The following is a 23608-nucleotide window of genomic DNA, read 5'->3' as shown; positions in this document are numbered from 1 at the left end:
CTCAGTTTCTAATTTCTAGCTGGCTTATAATATTTTTTCCTCAGCTGTGTAGGAGCATCACTATTACAATAATGCTTATTGTAGTACTTCAACTTCAGCATCTTAGCTATTAACAACCAGAAACCAGCAAAGAGTTTTCATAAGGAAAGTAGCTACCAGGGCAGATGAACACACACCTGTAATACCAGCACTCAGGAGGCTGAAGAAGGAGGATCTAGAGGACAGTCTGGGCTACATATGTGCTCCAGGACAGCACCAGCTATCTATCAAGAAGCTGCCAAAACAAAACCCAGACACATGGACAGGTAAACACACAAGAACAATTTAAGAATGAATAAAAGAATGCAGAAGGAAATTCAACTAATCTAAACGATACATCATCTATTCATAGTCTTCAGACAATATCAGTTGTGCTTTTCCTAAAATAGAATGATATTCTTGATCTTTTATGGGATGCCTATATTTCCCAAGTCTTTTGAAAACCTTAAAGTGTAGTTAATAAATCCCAATACTACATATTGGTTGGAAAAATACTCATGTTGTCTTAGTTATTTTCTATTGTCGTGAAGAAACCACAACCAAGGCAACTTACAAAACTGAAACACACAGTTTCAGAGGTCAGACAGGGCCCATGATCACCGTGGAGGGGGGGGTATGTGGCAGTAGGAAGTCAAATATGGTGCTGGAACAAGTGCTGAGAGCTTGACATACAATCAGGAGTGGGGGAGGAAGGGAGGTGGTGTAGGATGGTCTTCTTTTTATGTGTTTCTTTCATTGGTTAAAAAAAGAGACTGCCTTGGCCTTTGATAGGACAGCACCTTAGATAGGCGGAGTAGACAGGAAAGAATGCTGGGAGAAAGGAGGCAGGGTGAAAAAGCCAGCCATCATGAAGCTGCCAGGTCAGACATGCTGAATCTTTCCTGGTAAGCCATGATCTCGTGGTGACATACAGATTACTAGAAATGGGTTGAATCAAGATGTGAGAGTAACCCAAGAAGAGGCTATAACTAATGGGCCAGGCAGTCTTTAACTTAATACAATTTTCATGTGGTTATTTCCGGTGAAAGCTAACGAGGTGGAATGGAACAAAGGGCCTGCACTCATATTGGGCAGGACGTGGCCCACTCCTCCTTTTACAACAGGGAGGGAGGAAGGGAGGAAAGGAGGGAGGGAAAGAGGGAGGGACAGAGGGAAGAAGGGAGGGAGGGAGGGACAGAGACAGATAGAGAGATAGGAAGGGCATGTCATGGGGCTTGAAACCTCAATGACCACCCACATAGTGACACACCTCCTAACCCTTCCCAAGTAGATTTAGGACTGAAGATTGAGTATGTAAATATCTGAGCCCATTGGGGCCATTCTTACTCAAACCACCACATACTTGTACAAGTTGAGATGAGAAATCATTGTTGCTACTTTTGTGATATCTTCACATTCCATCGAATCTACATCAAGTGATTCATTGGCAGAACAAAGATTCACTTTGTCAGTAACTATATAAGAGGGCTACTACAATACAGTGGAAATCTTTTATGAGATTCAGTTCCTCCTGATTTCAAAAAAAAGATTAGAGAAATAAATTGCAATGCTAGAAATAGACCTTAGGAATAGTCTTATGCTACAAAGTGGCAAAGACAGCCTACCCTCAGCTCCCTCAGCAGGTCTTCCACCATCCACAATGGCTATTCGTCCAATCAACTGTCATCCCACTTACAAAGCCTGGACGTTGTAACATTCTTGATGTGAGAATGGCGTTGAGGAAATTTTTTTGATTTGGAAATGTTTATAATGCAGGACCCATGGGGAATTTGTCTAATGTGTGATTGGCTTGCCCTTTTGGAAGCCCAAATGGCATTCCTAGCAGAGATATTTACACCTTCCTATAACTCAGTTTCAGGGTGAGTTGATTTCTCAGAACATAGAAGACCTGAAATATTTCAAGATCATTCAAATTTTAATCGACACATGAATGACACTTAGCATATTCTGACTACTCCCAGAAAAGTATTTTCATAATGCCCACCCATGTATGAAGAACAATCCATTATGGAAAAAAAGGAGAAGATGTATTTGCTGGGAGGTGGCAGCACATACCATTAATCCCAGCACATGGAAGTGAGAGGGACTTGCATCTCTGTGAGTCTGATGCCAACCTGGTCTACACACTGAGATCCAGGAAAAGCAGGGTTACACAGTGAAACCCTGCCTTGAAAACAAGCAAACAAGAGAACCAAAGAGATGGATTGATTCATGTGTCCCTGAGTGTAGTCTATGTGCACCAGGAGTACTTAGGTGCCTGCACAGGTCACAACAGGGGGATTCATGCTCTTCAGCTGGAGTTACCGGTGGATTAAAAAAAAAACCACTCAATATGGATGTTCAAATTCTGAGAGAGAAGCTACTGGTCCCAACGGCTGACCCACTTCTCCAGTCATACAAAGCCCACTCTTATTTCTCTGCACTCTCAACGCACTTGAGCACTTGTTTTGGGCACGTCCATACAGGTCAATGCACTCCTTAAAATAAAAGGATACTTAAGAAGAATCTGGGGAAGAAGATCTCACCATTTAAAGTTTCCAAAGGTTCTAAACAATGATGATGTGGCCTCGATACATGGGCAAAGGCAAGGTTATACCTTGTTGAAAACCTTAATAAAATCTGCATGTTTTCCTCGGAGTCAAGGAAGCTGTGTCTCTGTGTCAGCAGAGATCTGGCACAGTTCTGTTTGAGGACAGGACAGAGAATTGCCTGTGCGGCTTTTTTATTATCAGTTAGCTCAAAAGCCTACTCAACTGGACTGCACCTGGGAGAGAATGCTGGGTAGACAAAGGCCTTTGCAATGCCCAGTCTATCCAAACACATGCTTGTGGAATTACTACTGGAACAGAAATCTCATCTTGTCCCCAGAGGCCCCTGAGCTGGATCTGACCTGAAAGTCTCTTTCATGAGGTCTGTACTTCACGAGGACAAGCTTCCAAAAGAGGGAAGCAACCAGCAATCCTACCCAGGTATGATGCCTGTGAACCACGACGACCAGCATGCTAAGATAACCCTAAGTGTGTGGTAGTGGCACATGCACTAGTGGTGACCTACAGATCCTCAAACTTCAGTCCTGCTCAGGAGGAGGGAAATCATACCTGGTACAGGAAACCTAGGGTTAGATATAATAATGGAATCTGCAGAAGCAGTAACTGCCCCTTTAAGAAGACATCATAATCCCTAACTACACTGCAAATATTTACCCTTATACCCAGACAGAAGTGCAGTCCTCGTGCAGCATCATGGAAACATCTTCTTCCAACAGACAGAGACCATTAAAGAAAACCACAACTAATGAAAATGCAGCACCGTGGAGCCCAGTCCCAACAGACACAAGGAAGAGAATGGAAGAGGGAAAGAAAGATTGCTCAAACAAGAGGTTCACGAAGTTTTCTGTGAGCCGGTGTCTCCTAGGAATGTCAGATGCTACACCCATGGTCTCACCAATGTAACGGCCTAAGAGTGAACTGAAGAACAACCACCACAGACATGCCAAAGTGGTCAGGGAATGCCCAGCACACCTCAGGGCTGCGAAAAACAAAACTGAAAACAAACCTATAGGCAACAAAGGGACACTGGTAGTGGGAGAAAAAAAGCCCACAAATTCATTATCCAAAACCAAAAAAATAATGTTATAGGGACTAAATAGGTTGTGTATCTCTCTCTCTCTCTCTCTCTCTCTCTCTCTCTCTCTCTCTCTCTCTCTCTCTCTGTGTGTGTGTGTGTGTGTGCGCGCGCGCGAACGCATGTGTTTTCAATAAAAAATAAATTTTAAAATATGAAATTGAGAAAAAATGAGTAGTATATGAAAGGGTTTCCAGGGATAAAGGCAAGGTTGAAAGGAGGTAAGTATATTAGAATCTTAAAAATAAAATGACTGGAAGATGAAAGCCACCTGCTCTAGGCAGTGCACTATGGGAGGAATCCTCACAGACAGAGTGTAACCACTGGGGAGAACAAGAGCTCAAGACTGGTGAGGATGATTTGGAAGACAGACCGATGCTGATAAGATGTGGGTTATGGCCCCTGGGGGAATTCTCCAGCCATGAAATGTGCAGGAGCAGACATGGTAAGAACATGTGGAGACCTTGGGTGTCCCACTAAGAACTCTATTGAGCTGCACAGACAGATGCGCTCATGGATGGATGGGAAAGGAGGACAAATATGATAGAGGACACCGAAAAAGATATAGAAAGTATCCAGAAACAGAACGCACAGGTCTTAGTGATGTTGACAGAAACACAAAGCAACATCTGGTGACATCCAGAGAGTGAAGGGGAGATAGTCACTGAGAACAGTGCACACACACACACACACACACACACACACACACACACAAACAGAAAGAGGGGGGTGTCCCGACCACTGCAGACATCACCTGGCAATTTCTATATTCCCGCGTTTGAGCATAACATGCTCCGCAGAATGAGTTCTCCAGTGTAAGCTAAGGCAAAGGAAGGGGCAGCTGCAGATGGTAAGGTGCAGTGAGCAGCTGTAGGAAAAGAACTGGCAAACAGGAGGTGGTGGGAATGCAGACAGCAGCTTCAAATCAAAGGTGAGAAGGAAGGCAGCACCAGTCTCCAGTGGGTGGAGAGAGAGCCTCCATTGGTAGTGTTACAAATCCTGGGGAAATGGAAACAGAAGCAATAAGGAAGAAAGTTATCCTGGAGTATCATCCCAAATACTAAATGGAAATTCATGAATATGCATGATATGCAACTAGATAATACTTATTAAGGTAAAAAGCAAGTGAATCCAGCATTTTTTGATCTTCAACTCCAATTTTGATATTCATCCAATTCCATTTCTATGTACCTCAGAGATATTGGTTTCTGAATCCCCAACAGTGTAATGAAATTCACCCTTAATACCCGCTGCACCCCAGGAATTACATGATGTTGTTTACTAACCGAAACTGACAAGCCCTAAAAAGCCCACTGAAGTCCTTTGACTATGAACTCCCAAAAGCTCCTCACATTTACAAGGGCAGACCCTGCTTTACTGATCCCACCAAACACTGCACACTCTTGAGTCAGAAGGCACCCAAGAAACCAGGTTGTTGGATTACTACCACTTTGCAAATGAACAAGGGAATGAATGACATTCGTATGGGAAATTCTGTGTGCAGGGAAGGGGCCTAATTCAGGCTATCTGAAGACCAGAAGGTAAAATTGGGCCAGACCTTGAGTTCTGATCTGCGTTGTAACTGACAAATTCAACCTCAGATACAAGTCATATGATCTCATCTGTGTGAAAGGAGTGAGTGGAGTTTCAAAAAGGCAAGCAAAAGATGACTGGGAAGCCTCAATATAGAACACATACTTATCATCAATTGACACCTCAAGAGTCTAAGGTGAACTTGCATATGAGAATGCTTACTATATGTTGGCATGCACCATAGTCAAGGCTTCGTAAAACATCTACAAGCTATGAGGCCACTTTAGCACAGCTCCCTCACCCCCATACATACCCTTCCAAGGAATGTATCTTCTAAGAAGGTCACTTCAAAAGGCACCCCCTTTTTTGAGCATAAGTTGTCCTTAGCACAACTAAGGACATTTCTTCACCTCAGTGTGATTTAGGAGGGACATCTGTCTATGTGTTACTTTCAATGGTCAAATAAAGAGACTGCCTTGGTTTTTTGATAGGACAAAATTCAGAGAGGTGGAGTAGACTGAACAGAATGCTGGGAGAAAGATAGCAGAGTCAAGCAGACGCCATGGTTCCCCTTCCCGAGACGGATGCTGGCTAGACTCATACTGGTAAGCCACGACCTTGTGGTGGCATACAGATTATTAGATATGGGTTAGTCAAGATGTGAGAGTTAGCCAATAAGAGGCTAGAACTAATGGGCCAGCCAGTGTTTAAATGAATACAGTTTTCATGTAATTATTTTGGGTGTAAACTAGCCAGGCGGCCAGGAGCCAGGTGGGATGAAAAGCAGCCCACTGCTCCTTTTACAATTGGCTGCCCAACATGGTAACTAAATCCACTTTAAAACCTGAGAGGGCTTTAAACAAAAGTGAAAGAGAGTCTAACACAACATTTTGCTGTTTGCTAGGATGTGCCATAGAGGGATTTCCTGTTTCAGCAATAGCAGCAGAAAAAAGTGCCCTGTCATTTTAAAACGCGGCTTCCTAGGCTGGGCCGCCAGTGCAAACTCTGGCTTTAAAGCATTGCAATGGTTTTTATGAGACTGGATGTTTGTGTTTACGCTCGGAAATGGGAAGAAAGTACTCTGAAACTATGCCAATGGCTTGGCACTCCCCACCTGGGCAGACTGTGGGATCAGGCTTAGGCAGATGGGAGAGCATGGCAGGTTTCTGCCGCCATACAGAGAGATGTGTCCAGGCTGTGCAGTGCTCTGCACATCAGATTTGGCTGTAACTTGGATGAAAAGAGTTTCTGTGCTGCATGTTCAGTCTCAGAGTTAAACTGCTGAGTGCGACTCCTACCTGGCAGGCCAAGAGCTAGCAGAAAATGGTATGTCCTCCATTTTGAAATTGGAGAGAGGTGGAGCCAACATCCAGAACAGCCCACAGCTCTGCAACTCAGAGGTACAACTGATTCAGAGTCACAAAGGGCTCTGTCACGTTGGACTGGGCGGGGCAAGCCCGCAGTACCTGTTTTTGACCTAGGAATGTCACAGCTTAGATTCTTAAATGCTTAAAAATTTAAAAGCGCAAAGCAAAAACAGACATCACAATAGGACAGATTCAGACATAAAAGACCTCTACATGGGTCAAAGTGTTGGATGACTGTATGTAGGCTTGGGAGAGAGAAGAAAAAGAATGTAGAGAATAAAATTAATGCCTTAAAAAAAGGGTAAAATCTTTAAAGAGACAGAGTACAGATAGTTATAGATTAAAAGAAATAAAGAAAAATAAGCCACATAAAAATGGAAAATTCACAGAGAGTTTGGATTCTGTATATTGTGTTTTCTTTGAACTTTTTGACTGTAAAGGAGCTAAGTACAGAGGCATATCTCATTGTGTGGGCTGCTAAAATAAACCAGAACATATATCATAAAGCTATCTTGACTTCAGAATTTGGATCTAAGAACATGATGCATTAGAAAGGAGGTTCTTCTTTTGTTTTCACAGAGGATGAGGCCCTGTGGATTGCTTCTGTCCCAATATGGTATGATAGATCATGTCCTACTGAAAAATTGCTGTGAACACCCTCAAAAAATTACTTCACTCAACTGCCGACTGAGATGAACCTGGCACGCAGGTTACACCATAAAAGACCTGAATAATACTGCCCCCAATAAGCACGAAGCAGCTTGGAGAGAAATAACTGCGCCCATATTCCCAAAATGTTCTTTTACATTTAAAGGAGGGCTATGATATAGGTATGGATAATTTGTATTGGTATAAATCTTGACTTATTGACACAAGTTTAAGGTCAACTTTGTTATATGTATACGTATTTCTGATCTTGATTAAGGTATTGTGATTTTGTAGTTCATTTTAAAAATGTAATGTATAACTACGAAATATAGGTTGTTAATGGATAATCATCAATAATAGTTAAGCTTGTTGTCATGTTAGATTTTCTAGATGTGTAGAGATATATTTCAGTTAGATAGGCATTCTTCATATCTTTCAAAGACAACAGAATATGGCATTTTAAATGTTTTAATAACTTAGGGCTTTTCATGACAATGAGACATGTCTGCTACTGGCAGCACCAGCTACTTCAAGAGGAAGATGGGCATTGAAGAGGCTCCTTATGGAGTTGGTTAGCCATTTGGGCAAGAAACTGTTCTTGCCTGGACTGTTGCATAAACTGGACACAGAGAACCCGCAGAGAGAGGACTGCTGAACTGGCCTAAAGGTGAGATGGCCATTTGGGGTTCCTGATTCATGAAAGAGTCTGGGAGACATTCTGCAGGACACAGCAGATAGTGACTAAACTACCTTTGAAATTTCCTGCTTTATGGAGAAGTCTGCTGGAAACTATGGGCCTGAAGGCCGAACATGGATGCCCAAACAGTGCAGAGGAACTTTGGGTGACTGTCCAGGCAGTGAGAAGTCTCTGTCATTTCTAGAGTTTGGAAGTTGCTTATTTCTTGTTTACTTACATAATATAATATCCTTCTACAGTCTTTGAGGGAGTTGAAGAATGGTTAGTTATAGTTATACTTTTCCTTAGTTATGATAAAAGATAAAATAAATATAAATAATATAAATGTAATTCTTGCTTTATAACTGTTTTTTTTTCAGTTAGACTTGTTTATTCAAGTATCCGAAAACACTCTTTCCACTTCCTCCCCTCCTCCCAATACCCTCCCGCTCCCCGCACTCCCTCTCCTCCTCCCTCACCATTACCAAGAGCAGTCAGGGTTTCCTGCCCTGTGGGAAATCCAAGTTCCTCGCCCCTCCCTCCAGGTCCAGGAAGGTGAGCATTCAAACAGGCCAGGATCCCAAACAGCCAGTACACGCAGACTAAACAAGACCCAGTGCCATTGTCAATGGCTTCTCAGTCTTCATTTGGACCTTGGGGGCTCAGTCAGCCCCCATGTCACCACATTCAGAGAATCCGGTTTGATCACATGCTCGTTCACTCCCAGTCCAGCTGGCCTTGGTGAGCTCTCATTTGATCAGTCCCCTTGTATCAGTGGGTGAACGCACCCTTCCGGGTCCTGACTTAAAGTACTCCACTGTGGGTCTCCGTCTCTATCTCCATTCATTGTCAGATGAAGGCCCGCTCTGATTTTGCATTCCTTGCTCATGATCTCCCTCCATCTGCTTCTCATTTAGACCTAGGGAGTTAAGTCCAGTGTTCAAATATGTGTCTCTGTCTCTATCTCCATCCATCGCCATATGAAGGTTCTGTGGTGACAGGCAAAATATTCATCAGTATGGTTATGGGCCAAGGCCAGTTCAGGCACCCTCTCCTCTGCGGCCCAGAGTAAAATCTGGGGACCTCTCCTTGGGCCTGGGAACCCCTGCAGAATCAAGTCTCTTGCAAACTCTAAAATGGCTCCCTTACTTGAGATATAAACTTCCCTGCTCCCATATCCATCCTTCCTCCCTCCCCGCCATTCCCCCAAGCCATCCCCAAACCTCACCCTCTCCCCTCTCCCTAACCATCTCCCATTACTTTCCCCCAACCCCCCGTGGACCCAAGTTTGCCTGGCAATCGTGACTACTTCTAATATCCAGGAGGATAACTATATGAATTCTTCAGGTTCACCTTCTTATTTAGCTTATCTAGGATCACAAATTATAGACTCAAAGACCTTTAACTATGGCTAGAATCCACTTATGAGTGAGTAAATACCATATTCCTCTTTTTGGATCTGGGTTACCTCGCTCAGTAAAGCATTTTCTATGTCCATCCATTTGCATGTAAAATTCGAGATGTCATTGTTTTTTAACGCTGCGTAAAATTATAATGTGTATATGTTCCACACCTTTTTTAACCATTCTTCTATTGAGGGGCACCTAGGTTGTTTTCAGGTTCTGGCTATTACAAAGAGTGCAGCTATGAACATAGTTGAACAAATACTTTTGTAGTATGATAGGGCATTTCTTGGGTATATTCCCAAGAGTGCAATTGCTGGGTCCTGAGGGACGTTGATTCCCAGTTTCCTAAGAAAACCCCACACTGATTTCCACAGTGGCTGCACAAGTTTGCATTCCCACCAACAATGGATGAGTGTTCCCCTCACTCGACATCCTCTCCAGCATAGGCTATCATTGGTGTTTTTGAGTTTAGCTTTTCTGACAGGTGTAAGATGGTATCTCAAAGTGGTTTTGATTTGCATTTCCCTAATCGCTAAGGAGGTTGACAATGACGTTAAGTGTTTTCTGGCCATTCGAAGTTCATCTGTTGTGAATTCTCTATTCAGTTCAGTACCCCATTTTTTAATTGGGATAATTAAAGTTTTGGTGTCTAGTTTCTTGAGTTCTTTGTATATTTTGGAGATCAGACCTTTGTCTAATGAGGGGTTTGTGAAGATCTTCTCCCAGTCAGAAGGTAGCCTTTTTCTCTTACTGACAGTGTCCTTTTCTTTACAGAAGCTTCTCAGTTTCAGTAGGTCCCATTTACTCATTGTTTCTCTTATTGTCTGTGCTACTGGGGTCCTACTTAGGAAGTGGCCTCCTGTGCCTATGTCTTGTAGACTACTTCCCACTTTCTCTTCTATCAGGTTCAAAGTGGACAGATTAATGTTGATGTCTTTAATCCATTTGGACTTGAGTTTAGTGCATGGTGATAGATATGGATCTACTTTCATTCTTCTACAGGTTGACATCCAGTTATGCCAGCACCATTTGTTAAAGATGCTTTTCTTCTTCCATTGTATACCTTTAGCTCCCTTGTTGAAAATTAGGTGTTCATAGCTTTGTGGGTTAATATCCGGGTCTTCTATTCGATTGCATAGGTCGAATTCTCTGTTCTTATGACAATACCAAGCTGTTTACAATACTGTAGCTCTGTAATAGAGTTTGAAGTCAGGGATGGTAATGCTTCCAGAAGTTCCTTTATTGTATAAGATTGTTTTGGCTATGCTGGGGTTTTTTGTTTTGCCATATAAACTTGATTATTGTTCTCTCAAGGTCTGTGAAGAAGTTTGATGGGATTTTGATGGGGATTGCATTGAATCTATAAATTGCTTTTGGTAGAATTGATATTTTTACTATGCTGATTCTCCCAATCCAAGAGCAGGGGAGGTCTTTCCATTTTCTGGTAACCTCCTCAATTTCTTTCTTCAAAGACTTAAAGTTCTGGTCAAATAGGTCTTACACTTTCTTGGTTAGAGTTACCACAAGATATTTTATGCTATTTGTGGCTATCGTGAAAGGTGATGTTTCTCTGATTTCCCTCTCTGCTTCTTTATCCTTTGGGTATAGGAGGGCAACCGATTTTTTGGAGTTGATCTTGTATCCTACCACATTACTACAGGTGTTTATCAGCTGTAGGAGTTCTTTGGTAGAGTTTTGGGGGTCGCTTATGTACACTATCATATCGTCAGTAAATAACGAAAGTTTAACTTCATCCTTTCCAATTCGAATCCCCTTGATCTCCTTATGTTGTCTTATTGCTATTGCTAGAACTTCAAGCACTGTATTGAAGAGGTATGGAGAGAGTGGACAGCCTTGTCGTGTTCCTGATTTTAGTGGAATGGCTTTGAGTTTCTCTCCATTCAATTTGATGTTTGTTGTCGGCTTGCTGTATATTGTTTTTATTATATTTAGGTATGATCCTTGTATCCCCAGTCTCTCCAACACCTTTATCATAAATGGGTGTTGAATTTTGTCAAATGCTTTTATAGCATCCAATGAAATGATCATATGGTTTTTTTCTTTCAGTTTATTTATATGATGGATTACATTGATAGATTTGCGTATGTTGAACCAGCCCTGCATCTCTGGGATGAAGCCTACTTGATCATAATGGATAATTTTTCTAATGTGTTCTTGGATTCGGTTTGTCAGTATTTTACTAAGAATTTTCCCGTCGATGTTCATGAGTGAGATTGACCTGTAATTCTCTTTCTTGGTTGTGTCTTTGTGTGCTTTTGGTATTAGGGTAACTGTACCTTCATAAAAGGAGTTTGGCAATGACTCTTCTGTTTCTATATTGTGGAATACATTAAGGAGTATAGGTATTAGCTCTTCCTGGAAGTTCTGGTAGAATTCTTCTTTGAAACCATCTGGTCCTGGGCTTTTTTTGGTAGGGAGATTTCACGACTAACGGTTCTATTTAGATTGGGCACCTGTTCTTGGTTCAACTTTGGTATATGGTACTTATCTAAAAAATGTCCATTTCTTTTACATTTTCCAACTTTGTGGCATATAAACTTTCGTAATAAGATCTAATGATTCTCTGAATTTCCTCTGTGTCTGTGGTTATGTCCCCCTTTTCATTTCTGATTTTATTAATTTTCATGTTCTCTCTCTGCCATTTGATTACTTTGGATAGGGGTTTGTCTATCTTGTTGATTTTCTCCAAGAACCAGCTTTTCGTTTCATTGATTCTTTGTATTGTTTTCTGTGTTTCTATTTTGTTGATTTCAGCCCTCACTTTGATTATTTCCAGTCTTCTACTCCTCCTGGGTGAATCTGCTTCTTTTTTTTCTCGAGCTTTCAAGTGTACTGTTAAGTCTCCAAAGTTTGCTTTCTCCGTTTTCTTTAATTGGGCACTTTGTGCTATGACCTTTCCCTTTAGCACTGCTTTCATAGTGTCCCATAGGTTTGAGTATGTTGTGGCTTTATTTTCATTAAATTCAAGGAAGACTTTTATTTCTTTCTTTATTTCTTCCTTGACCCAGGGGTGATTTAGTAGTTGACTGTTCGAATTCCATGAGTTTCTTGGCTTCCTGTGGGTAGCATTGTTGTTGAATTCTAATTTTAATCCATGGTGATCTGACAAGAAACAGGTGGTTACTAATATTTTTTTGTATCTGTGGAAGCTTGCTTTGTTACCCAGTATGTGGTCAATTGTCAAGAAGGTTCCATGAGCTGCAGAGAAGAAGGTATATTCTTTCCTATTTGGGTGGAGTGTTCTATAGATGTCTGTTAAGTCCATTTGATTCAATGCCTCAAATAATTCTCTTATTTCTCTGTTATATTTCTGTCTGATTGACCTGTCCATTGGTGAGAGAGAAGTGTTGAAGTCTCCTACTATTAGTGTGTGTGGTTTGATGACTGCCTTGAGTTCTAGAAGAGTTTCTTTTACATATGTGGGTGCCTTTATATTAGGGGCATAGATATTCAGGATTGAGACTTCTTCCTGATGAATTGTTCCTGTTATGAGTATGAAATGTCCATCTCCATCTCTTCTGAATGATTTTAGTTTGAAGTCAATTTTGTTAGATATTAGAATGGCCAGACTTGCTTGTTTCTTAGGTCCATTTGCTTGGAAAACCTTTTCCCAACCCTTTACTCTGAGTAGGTGTCTGTCTTTGTGGTTGAGGTGTGTTTCTTGTAAACAGCAGAATGTTGGATCCTGTTTTCGTATCTAGTCTCTAAGTCTGTGCCTCTTTATAGGTGAATTGAGTCCATTGACATTAAGTGATATTAATGACCAGTGGTTGTTGACTCCGGTCATTTTTTTGGGTAGTAGAGTGTATGTGTTTTCCTTCTTTGAGTTGTGCTTGTGAAGGGTTGCTAGATGTCTGAGTTATTGTAGGCAGTGATGGGAATGTTGGATTCCTTGGGTTGTGATTTTCCTTCTAATATTCTCTGTAAGGCTGGATTTGTAGCTACGTATTGTTTAAATTTGTTTTTATCCTGGAATATTTTGTTTCCTCCCTTGATAGTGAACAATAGCTTGGCTGGGTATAGTAGTCTGGGCTTGCATCCATGGTCTCTTAGTTTCTGAAGTACCTCTATCCAGGACCTTCTGGCTTTCATGGTTTCCATAGAGAAGTCCGGTGTAAGTCTGATAGGTTTACCTTTATAAGTTACTTGACATTTTTCCTTTGCAGCTCTTAATATCCTTTCTTTAATCTGAATGCTTTGTGTTTTGATTATTATATGGCGAGGGGATGTTTTTTTCTGATCCAGTCTATTTGGTGTTCTGTATGCTTCTTGAACCTTCATAGGAATATCGTTCTTTAGGATGGGAAAGTTTTCTTCTATAATTTTGTTGAATATATTTTCTGGACCTTTGATCTGCAATTATTCTCCTTCTTCTACCCCTATTATTCTTAGATTTGGTTTTTTTTATTATGTTCCAGATTTCCTGAATGTTTTGTGATGAGAATTTGTTGGATTTGCTGTTTTCTTTGGTCAGAGTGTTTATTTTCTCTATGGTGTCTTCAGAAAATGAGATCCGTTCTTCTATCTCTTATATTCTATTGGTTATGCTTGTTCCTGACGTCTCTGTGTGTTTACCTAGATTTTGCATATCCAGCTAGCCCTCGGTTTGTGTTTTCTTCATTGCCTCCATTTCAGTTTTCAGTTCTTGAACTGATTCCATTACCTGTTTGACTGTTTTTTCTTGGTTTCCCAGGGTATCATTTACGAATTACTCATTTCTTCAATCTTTTTGTTATATTTCTCTTCTATTTCATTAAGTGAGTTATTCATGCCCTGATTAAGAGACTCTATTGCTTTCATAATGACACTGTTTTTCACTTCTTCCGGAATAGGGTGTTCAAGTCCTTCTGTCGTAAGTTCGCTGAGTTCTGGTGTTTTCATGTTGTTTTTCAGATTGTTGGAGGAATTCTTGCCTTGGTGCCTGCCCATCTCTCCCTTCAGATGCTCTCCAATGGCTCTTCCCTCCCCTGGGTCTTCTGCTACTGGATTAGTGCCCCTTGCTGGCCAGAAATCACTTTGCCTGCAGTCCTACCTTGCTGCAGGCAGGCTACTAAAACAAAGGAACTCCCTCCCATTTGCACTCGCTGCCCCATCCCGGCCGCACCCACACAGGCTGAGTTGGAGGATTTTCTGCCCCGAAAAAGGGACAGAGGAAGGGTGGGGGTTCCTGGCTGAAAGCGGGGATGGGGTAGGAGGAGAGAGGGTTTAGCTGGGGGAAGCTGCCCCTTCGGGAATACCCAGGGAGATAAGGATGACGGGAAAATTGTGTGTTCCCTTACCGGGCTTGTGTGGCGGGTCAGGACACACTTACCCCTCCATTGTATCTTCTGCTACAGGATCAGTGCCCGAGCTGATTTTTTTATACAGTCTATTTGGTGTTTTGTAAGCTTCTTGTATCTTCATAGGGATATCCTTCTTTAGGTTTGGAAAGTTTTCTTCTATAATTTTATTGAATATATTTTCTGGGCCTTTGAGTTGTAATTCTTCTCCTTCTTCTACCCTATGATTCTTAGGTTTGGACTTTTCACTGTATCCCAGATTTCCTAGATGTTTTGTGTTAAGAATTTGTTGGGTTTCCTGTTTTCTTTGATCAATGCACCTAATTCCGCTATAGTGTCTTTAGCACCTGAGATTCTTTCTTCTATCTCTTGTATTCTGTTGGTTATACTTGTCTCTGTAGTTCCTGTTCTTTTACCCATATTTTCCACATCCAGCTTTCCCTTAGTTTGTATTTTCCTTATTACCTCCATTTTGGTCTTCATGTCTTGAACTATTTCCTTTGCCTGTTTCATTGTTTTTCTTGGTTTTCTTGGGTGTCTTTGAGGGATTTATTAATTTCGTCTAACTTTTTGCTTGTCTTCTCTTCCATTTCTTTAAGAAAGTTTTTCTTTTTCTGCATAAGGGTCTCCATCATTTTCATAAGGTTACAGTTAAAGTCAATTTCTTCTACGACTTCTGTTTTAGGGTGTCCACGTCTTCCTACTGTTTTTTTTTTTTTTTTTGCTGGATTCTGGTGTTATCATGTTGCTTTTCAGGATGTTGGAGGAATTCCTGCATTGTCACCGGCCTATCTCTTTTTTCAAATGAGGCCAGGAAAGTCTTGGCATCTTGGTCCAATCTTTGCTGTGGCTGACTGTGTGCACTTGGGAATTTGTCTTGGTCCGCCCTCTCTTAGGTCCCTTCAGCACTATACCTGGCTCTCAGATCCCCTCCACCCTGAAGCAGGCTGTGTTTGTGGATCTAATGATCCTGCAGATGAAAAGGAGTGCTTGGGGGAAAGATGGGATGTGGTAACAAAAGTCAGTAGCCAAGAATATGCCCGGATGAATGCTCAGAAAATTTTATGGAATTGTAGGGGTCCTGGACTCCATTCCTATAATAGACTCCCTCTGCTGCAAAGAGAAGCCCCTTTGATGAAGGGTGAGACGTACTATGCTTATCTATACACATAAGGATAAGTGTTTAGAATGCGCTTGGAAAGTGTCCTGTTCTAGGAAACGGCAGTAGTGGGCTCCCCTCTAGTGCCCATGCCGTCACTATATTCTTACACTTTGTTTGTTTGTTTTATTTTTGTCTCTTCATGGGTTTTTTTTGGGGGGGGGGGTTCTCATTGTATATTGCTGTATTAGGTTTTAGGACTCTTTGCTTATTTCCTTGTTTATCGAGACAAGGTTTCTCTATAGCTTTGGAGCCTATCCTGGAACTAGCTCTTGTAGACCAGGCTGGCCACACACTCACAGAGATCTGCCTGCCTTTGTCAGATCAGGTTTTAGGATTCTTTTGTTTGTTTGTTTTTCTTTTGTGCTGATGTAAAATTTTTCCACACAATATGTTTTGATCATGTTTTTACCCTACTCCAACTCCTCCCAGGTTCATTTGTCCTGGTCAACTATTCTGGAGCTTGGGGTCTGGCCTGGAATGTGCATGATAGACCCAGTGACATTCCAGTGTAGAAAACTGATTTTCCCTTTGGCCAGCAGGCATCAACTGGAAATAGCTACATGGTCAGTTGTGAGACACTATGTCTAATTCCCTTTCTCAATGCTGGGGCCCTGTATGGCTTGAACCTGTACAGGTCTTGTGCACGCTGTGGGCAAGCTGCACCCATAACATCTCAACACTTTGTTCACCTAAACAAGACCTATGCAATGACAACATCAGTTGACATGCCAATGTGGATGGTTGGAATCTTACCAGGCCCTATACACAAAAAACTTCACATGAGCACATACAATGGCAAAAAATGTTGCAGCAGTGAGTCATATATCTTCCTTGATAGGATGCATTTTAAACTGTCTCTCTCTGTGATTGTCACTCATCAGAGTCCACTAAAGGGGGAGGTGAAATTTACAGTAGCACTGCAAGTATATGAAACAAGATTAGGGGTATTCATTGCCCCAGTGAAGTGTGTGTGTGTGTGTGTGTGTGTCTGTGTCTGTGTCTGTGTGTGTGTGTGTGTCGGTGGTGCTGGAGAATCAAATCTAGGTGCGCACACATGCTGAGCAAGCAACTTGATCACAATCTAAAGTCCCACAGAATGGAATCTTGCTATATACAATCAAGTATATAGAATTAAGGGTACGGTGATGAGTGGAAAAGGCCAGGCCTGACCATTTTTATAAGATGTTGATGAAATGAAATGATAATGGAACAAGCAAACAATGCAATGGCTGTCCCAGTTGAAGCATACTGCTGGGTGTCATCATAAAAACCAGCATGAGTAAAATTTTTCTGAGAGAAGAGATGAAACTTGATTGCAGTGATCATTGCATGAATTTACATACATGATACAGTGACAGAGAGGTCTATACACCCAGTGTACCAGTGCAGGTGACCTGCTTTCAGTGTGTTATGTAGTTGTGTAATGTGTATGGTGAACAACTGGGGGACTAATTACATGGAGAATGCTCTATATGTTCTGATTCATTTTAGAAAAAGAAGAATCATATTTTGTTATATTGATGTAATAGATTTGAAACAAAAATTTCATACACACACACATGCACCTCAGTCAGTTCTGGTGATTCTTCTGGGTTCCAGCCAATAAAATAGAATGGACACAGTTTTGAAAACAGAAATACATACACTCTACATCAACGTTCTAACTTTATTGACAACAACTTAAGGAAGGACGAGTCAAAACCCATGGATGGGAAGATGGTAGCTTACACATGAAAACAGCAAAATTGGGAGTATAGAACTATTGCTGTGTAGTGGCTCTTGCCAAAGAGTATCACTTCTCAGAATGCCCCAGGGAGGATGTCAAAACTACTAAGAAAAAGGCTGCTACGTTTATGGTATAGGCTTGAAACTTGCCATCCAAAGATGTCACCAAGCTGAATGCTAATACTCCCACTGATCATGCTCCCAAAAACATTTCGTTTTTATATTTATTTATTATGAATACAATATTCTATCTGTGTGTATGCCTGAAGGCCAGAAGAGAACACCAGACCTCACTACAGATGGTTGTGAGTTACCATGTGGTTGCTGGGAATAGAACTCAGGACCTTTGGAAGAGCAGGCAGTGCTCTTAACCTCTGAGCCATCTCTCCAGTCCCCTCCCAAAAACATTTCACCCTAGGGATTGGTGATGTTGACACTCACGATAGTGTAGGTTCTGATCTTCTTCACATGAGGATGACAATGCCAGAGTCATGCTGTCCATTTGTGGAGAACCTTTAGAAACCCCTTTTTGTTTTTCAGCTGCCAATGCACTTTGTTTTCTCTTTTCTGTATTCCTTCTGACAGAACAGGGGGCTGGGTGGAACGAGGTTTGAGTGTCAGGTTATTGAGGTCTTGTATCTGTTTTTCTGTGGAGGGTGAATGAGAGGTTGCCTCTGTCCTGGTCCCCACAGAGACTCCTGACATGGACCCCACACAAGCTTGGCAGTAGGGGCATTTACATTTGAACATCTCATGACCTGCATCTCCAGCGGAAGAGGGTTTTGTTTTCTTATCAGCTTGCTGAGGTAATAGAAACCTGACACTTTTCTTTTTCTTAATTTTAACTGGTTTTGTTTTCTTAAGGGGTGATCTTGAACTCTCTGGCTGCTGCTCTCTGTCCATCCCTTCAGAGAAAAGAAAGCACGTATTAGAAACACAGAGGGTCTGTTGAAAACAGCTTGTTCTGTACACAGTCCTGGAGCACCTACCAGCACTCATAGATCACATCTCTGAGGAGGCCCTGAGATTTGTTTCACCAATGGAAATCTTAGTTTCTAATTTTAGTGCGACCATTTTTCTTTTCTTTTGTTTATGGGTACCAACATGCCAACAAGCAAATGGTTTGCTCTTTGACTTTGCAAAATTGGTTTTAGCCCAGTTTTCCTTGCACTTGGTTACGTGTACCACGAAAAACCCCAGGACAGAATTCCTTCACGTGGAGCCCACAGATCACTATTTCTTAATGTAAGATGCTGATGCCTCTTGAAGCTATGCTTCACAAGTAGCCTCTTCTTTAACGTTTCCTTTAAGCTCTCAGTCCCTCCACATAAATGTGATTCAAGACAGTCCTATCTCAGAGGACAAATTTGAGGTTCCACGGTCTACAAACACAATGGCTCTCTACACAAGCACCTAAGGCCTTAAGAACAGTGATACAGTTGTAGTCCCACTTGCCTGGGCAGGAGAACAGAACCAATCAAAGAGACCTTTCCTCATCCTACCCCAAAGGACCTCTCTCTCCATCAGCCATGGCCACATCTACCAGAGAGGATCAACGTGTGAGATTCCTGGGGAACAATATGTGCTCTACATAACCTGCAGCTAAGGCCATACTTGGTTATCTCGCATCCCTTGCTGAGATAAGAGAACACCAGAGAAAAGCAAAATGAACCCAAGAAGAAAACCACTGGACACAGACTGAGGTTGGCCGGCAAGTCCCATGTGTTCCAGTCTTTTAGTAACACAAAAGACTTGTGCTCTCCATTCTTTGGAGAGCACAGAATGCCATGGTAAGCCCAGCGACAGAGACACAGGCCATCTTCCACTTCTGGGAAGCCTATCCATGTACCTAATCGCTGCAACATTTCAGGGGACAGAACAAGAAGAGGGAGAGGGTATAGCGGAGTGAATTCAATGACTGCAGGGGCTATAAGGGTTTATATAATTACAATTCCTAGCTATGGGTGCATTAATGGGTGCATGCTTGGGATCTAGGCAAGAAAAGGTTGGTGCACAGGGGGAAAGCTGAGAGCTTTTTAACAGAGGAAAATTTGGCTCCTGGCATGATCTCTGACCTCTCTGAACTCATTTGCCACCTGTATTAAAGGTAATACAGCCTACCATTCCCTGGTATAGTGCCTATGAGTGATCATACAGGGCTTGAGCACTAACGGAGATTATTAGGAATGACAGCAGCTTCCCTTTGAAACAAAGGAGATAACTAGACTAGTATATGAAGATTTGTGGTCAAAGACACTTATGCTACCCCATCAAAGCGCATGCATTCGTGCGCGCACACACACACACACACACACACACACACACACTCACTCATATAGGACAAAAGAATGCAAAGGCCACATACAGGGCTTGGTTGATGAAGAAAGGCTTTGCACCAAGATATGTAAATCAGTCTGATCGTCATGGAGATAGTTACGGAGGTATCTCAAAACATTTATGATAGGACTTCCACATAGTCTAACCCTAACTTAACTCATGGCCTTAAAGCAAAGGAACCAAAAGCACCTTACTACAGAGATACCTGACTATCCATACTACTAACAGAACCCAAATCATGGATTCAGCCTAGGTGCCAGTTCATGGACAAATTAATAAGGGAAATGTGGTGCCAGTACAAAAGGCGGTTTCATGTGGCTGCAAAGAAGGACAGACTGCAGTGCTTGGGGGAAGACGATGGATCTTATGGAAAACAAGCCAGGTCTGTAAAGACAAATATCCCTTGTGAAAACCACAAATGCTCTGTGCTGCCATTGCACCAGATATCTGTCACTGGGGCATGTTCCTTGAGCATAGAGGCAGAGAATTAACACACGTGAAAGAATTAAGGGATCTCTTGTTGGTCTTTCATGGGTCACATTTCCCTGGGTAAGAGAAGACATGTGAAGGGCTCTGGGCCATTCACAGCCTGAACTGTGTTATTCCTCTTGCAAAAGTGCCCAATAACAACCATTCGTTGGAGGTAATTGCCCTTGCTATAATTTCTCACATCGTTCTGCCATCATCCCTGCCTCTTCTAATGTCCTGGGGCTTCTGAAATGGCTCAGTAACTGAAAAGGCTACCTGATAGTGGGCAGCCTCATCCACAAGTCACACAAAATTCTATCCTGGGACTACCCTGAGAAACCAGAAAAACATCAAAGTCAACGGAATGTAAGGCAAAAACTACAAATGAAGGTGCTCACAGCTAGAACCAGAGTGACAGGCCTGAAGATCATTCCTTCAAGAGGACTGCCAGCTCGGGGTTCACATTGCTCATGTCCATGTCTCACTCCACCATTTGTAAGCTTGTGTCTATATCCTGCCCCATGATTTGTGATCTTGTGTCTATGTCCCTACTCCAGCATTTGTATGTTGACATGACCCCTAGCCTCTTTTGTGAATAGGAGGTAACAGTTGGTCCCACAATGGTAGAGTTATTTATGATGGTTGGATGAATTTTGTCAAGAGGCACTTGGAAGAGAGCCTGACACACACAGCACACAGGAGGTATTCCTCAGCTCCAAGCAACTCATCATGGTTAAAAATGTCTGCTCAGGACAGCCACACTGACCAAGAGAGTCATCTGTTCAAAATCAGGCCAATGAATCAGAAGCAGGGAGAAGCCATCACCTCTTCCTGCTCTCCCCAAGGGTCACTGAAGTTCAGTTCAGAACCACCTTTTTCCCCCACACTTTCTATGCAAGGTGAGACCTACCTCCTCAGTATTCTCTTTCAGACTGAAGACCTCCAGGATTTTGACTGAAACAGGGCTCTGGGTATGTCTAAGAACAAAGATTTCCTCAGAGAGCTTCTTGTACTCTGATTGGGTGATGGTTAGAAGAACCAGTGGCCATGTTTCAGAGGACTTTGGTAGAGAAATCATTTTAAACATTTTCTTTTCAGAAAATTTATTTCCAATAAATGGACTGACAGGGTGAGAACAGTTGCCTGACATGGGATTCCTCTCCATATGCTTTTATTGGTTAAAGAAGCAGCTTTGGCCTATGGCAGGGCAGAATATTGGTAGACAGGAAAACTAAACTGAATGCAGGAAGAAAGAAGGTGGATACCAGCAGATGCCATTTAGCTGCTGAAGGAGAAAAACACCAGAACCTTGCTGGTAAGCCAGAGCCTCATGGCAAAACACAGATTAATAGAAATGGGGTAATTTTTTAAATTTTTTCCAGCTATTTTTTTATTTCTTATAAAAATTTCTACCTCCTCCCATTTCCCTTCCCCTCCCCCCAGCACCCTCCCCTTCCCTCTCCAGGCCAAAGAGCAGTCAGGGTTTCCGGCCCTGTGGGAAGTCCAAGGTCCTCCCCCATCCATCCAGGTCTAGGAAGGTGAGCTTCCAAACAGACTAGGCTCCCACAAAGCCAGTCCATGCAGTAGAATCAAAACCCAATGCCATTGTCCTTGACTTCTCAGTCAGCTCTCATTGTCATCCATGTTCAGAGAGTCTGGTTTGATTACATGCTCCATCAGTCCCAGTCCAGCTGACCTTGGTGAGCTCCCATTAGACCAGTCCTGCCATTTCAGTGGATGGGCACACCCCTCGCGGTCCTGACTTCCTTGATCATGTTCTCCCTCCTTCTGCTCCTCATTTGGACCTTGGGAGTTCAGTTTAGTGCTCCAATGTGGGTCTCTGTCACTATCTCCATCCATCACCAGATGAAGGTTCTATGGTGATATGCAAGATATTCATCAGTGTGGCTATAGGATAGGGCAAGTTCAGGCGCCCTCTCCTCAGCAGCCCAAGGAACAAGCTGGGGAAATCTCCTTGGACACCTGGGAACCACTCTAGAGTCAAGTCTCTTGCCAACCCTAAAATAGTTCCCTTATTTAAGATATCTCCTTCCCTACTCCCATATCCACCCTTCCTCCATCCCAACCGTCCCATTTCCCCAAGCTCTTCCCATCCTCCCCTTTTCACGCCTCTTTCCCCATCTCCCCTTACCCCCACCCCACCTCCACTCCCAATCTCCCAATTTTTGCCTGGAAATCTTATCTACTTCCAATATCCAAGAGGATAACTACATGTTTTTCTTTGAGTTCACTTTCTTATTTAGCTTCTCTAGGATCACGAATTATAGGCTCAATGTCCTTTAATTATGGCCAGAATCCACTTATGAGTGAGTACATACCATATTCATCTTTTTGGGTCTGGGTTACCACATTCAGGAGAGTATTTTCTATTTCTATCCATTTGCTTGCAAAATTCAAGATGTCATTGTTTTTTACTGCTGAGTAGTACTCTAATGCGTATATATTCCACACTTTCTTTATTCATTCTTCCATTGAGGGGCATCTAGGTTATTTCCAGGTTCTGGCTATTACAAATAAAGCAGCTATGAACATAGCTGAACAAATGCTTTTGTAGTATGATAGAACATCTCTTGGGTATATTCCCAAGAGTGGTATTGCTGGATCCTGGGGTAGGTTTATCCCGAATTTCCTGAGAAACCGTCACACTGCTTTCCATAGTGGTTGCACAAGTTTGCATTCCCATCAGCAATGGATGAGTATACACCTTACTCCACATCCTCTCTAGCAAAGGCTATCATTAGTGTTTTTGATTTTACCCATTCTGACAGGTGTAAGATAGTATCCCAACATTGTTTTGATTTGCATTTCCCTGATTGCTAAGGAGGTTGAACATGACCTTAAATGTCTTTTGGCCAAGAAATGAGGTAATTTAAGATGTAAGAGCTACCTATAAATATGTCTGAGCCGTCAGCCGAACAGTGTTATAATTAATGTAGTCTCTGTGTCATTATTCTGGTATGGGCAGTCAGGAAACAAAAACACAGACTGCATTTACATACAGGTGCCCAAACAATTGGGGCTAGCCAGCATAGACTGCCACCCACTTCCAGTCTGGGGGCTTGTATGACTGTTCAGGGTTAGGTGCAAAATAGTTGAGAGCAGGTCAGCAGCTCAGTACTCCCTCCCTGGGCAATTGGTGGACCAGGTCTTCTAGGAGTGCACAGGCAGGAGAATATGGCGAATTCTTGCTACCATGCACAGATATATTTTCAGGCCACACAGCATGCTGCATGGCACATTTAGCTTTACTCAGAAAAAAAAAAAAGGGTTACGTGCTGCATAGTTCTTCCTAGAGTTGAGAA

At 42.3% G+C, this 23608-nt stretch overlaps 1 protein-coding gene across 3 annotated transcripts in view; it reads right to left on the bottom strand.

Moving 5' to 3' along the window:
• LOC125405218 (uncharacterized) overlaps positions 1-23608 on the bottom strand; it is a 90710-nt gene that overhangs the window by 51032 nt on the left and 16070 nt on the right. For 2 of the 3 annotated variants that reach the window (XM_085684525.2, XM_087902968.1), the window contains exon 4: positions 17404-18385. The exons of the other annotated variant lie outside the window; for it this stretch is intronic. In XM_085684525.2, the coding sequence (XP_085540651.1) occupies positions 17970-18385 (416 nt within the window). In that variant the 3' untranslated portion in view covers positions 17404-17969. Of the gene's footprint in view, positions 1-17403; positions 18386-23608 lie in introns of those variants that run through there. 3 annotated transcript variants of the gene reach the window in all.

Source organism: Myodes glareolus, chromosome X (assembly GCF_982192425.1).
Source record: "Myodes glareolus chromosome X, mMyoGla1.1, whole genome shotgun sequence".
Taxonomy (NCBI): domain Eukaryota; kingdom Metazoa; phylum Chordata; class Mammalia; order Rodentia; family Cricetidae; genus Myodes; species Myodes glareolus.
The sequence above is the reverse complement of the archived record's forward strand: the minus strand, read 5'-3'. Positions and strand labels throughout refer to the sequence as shown.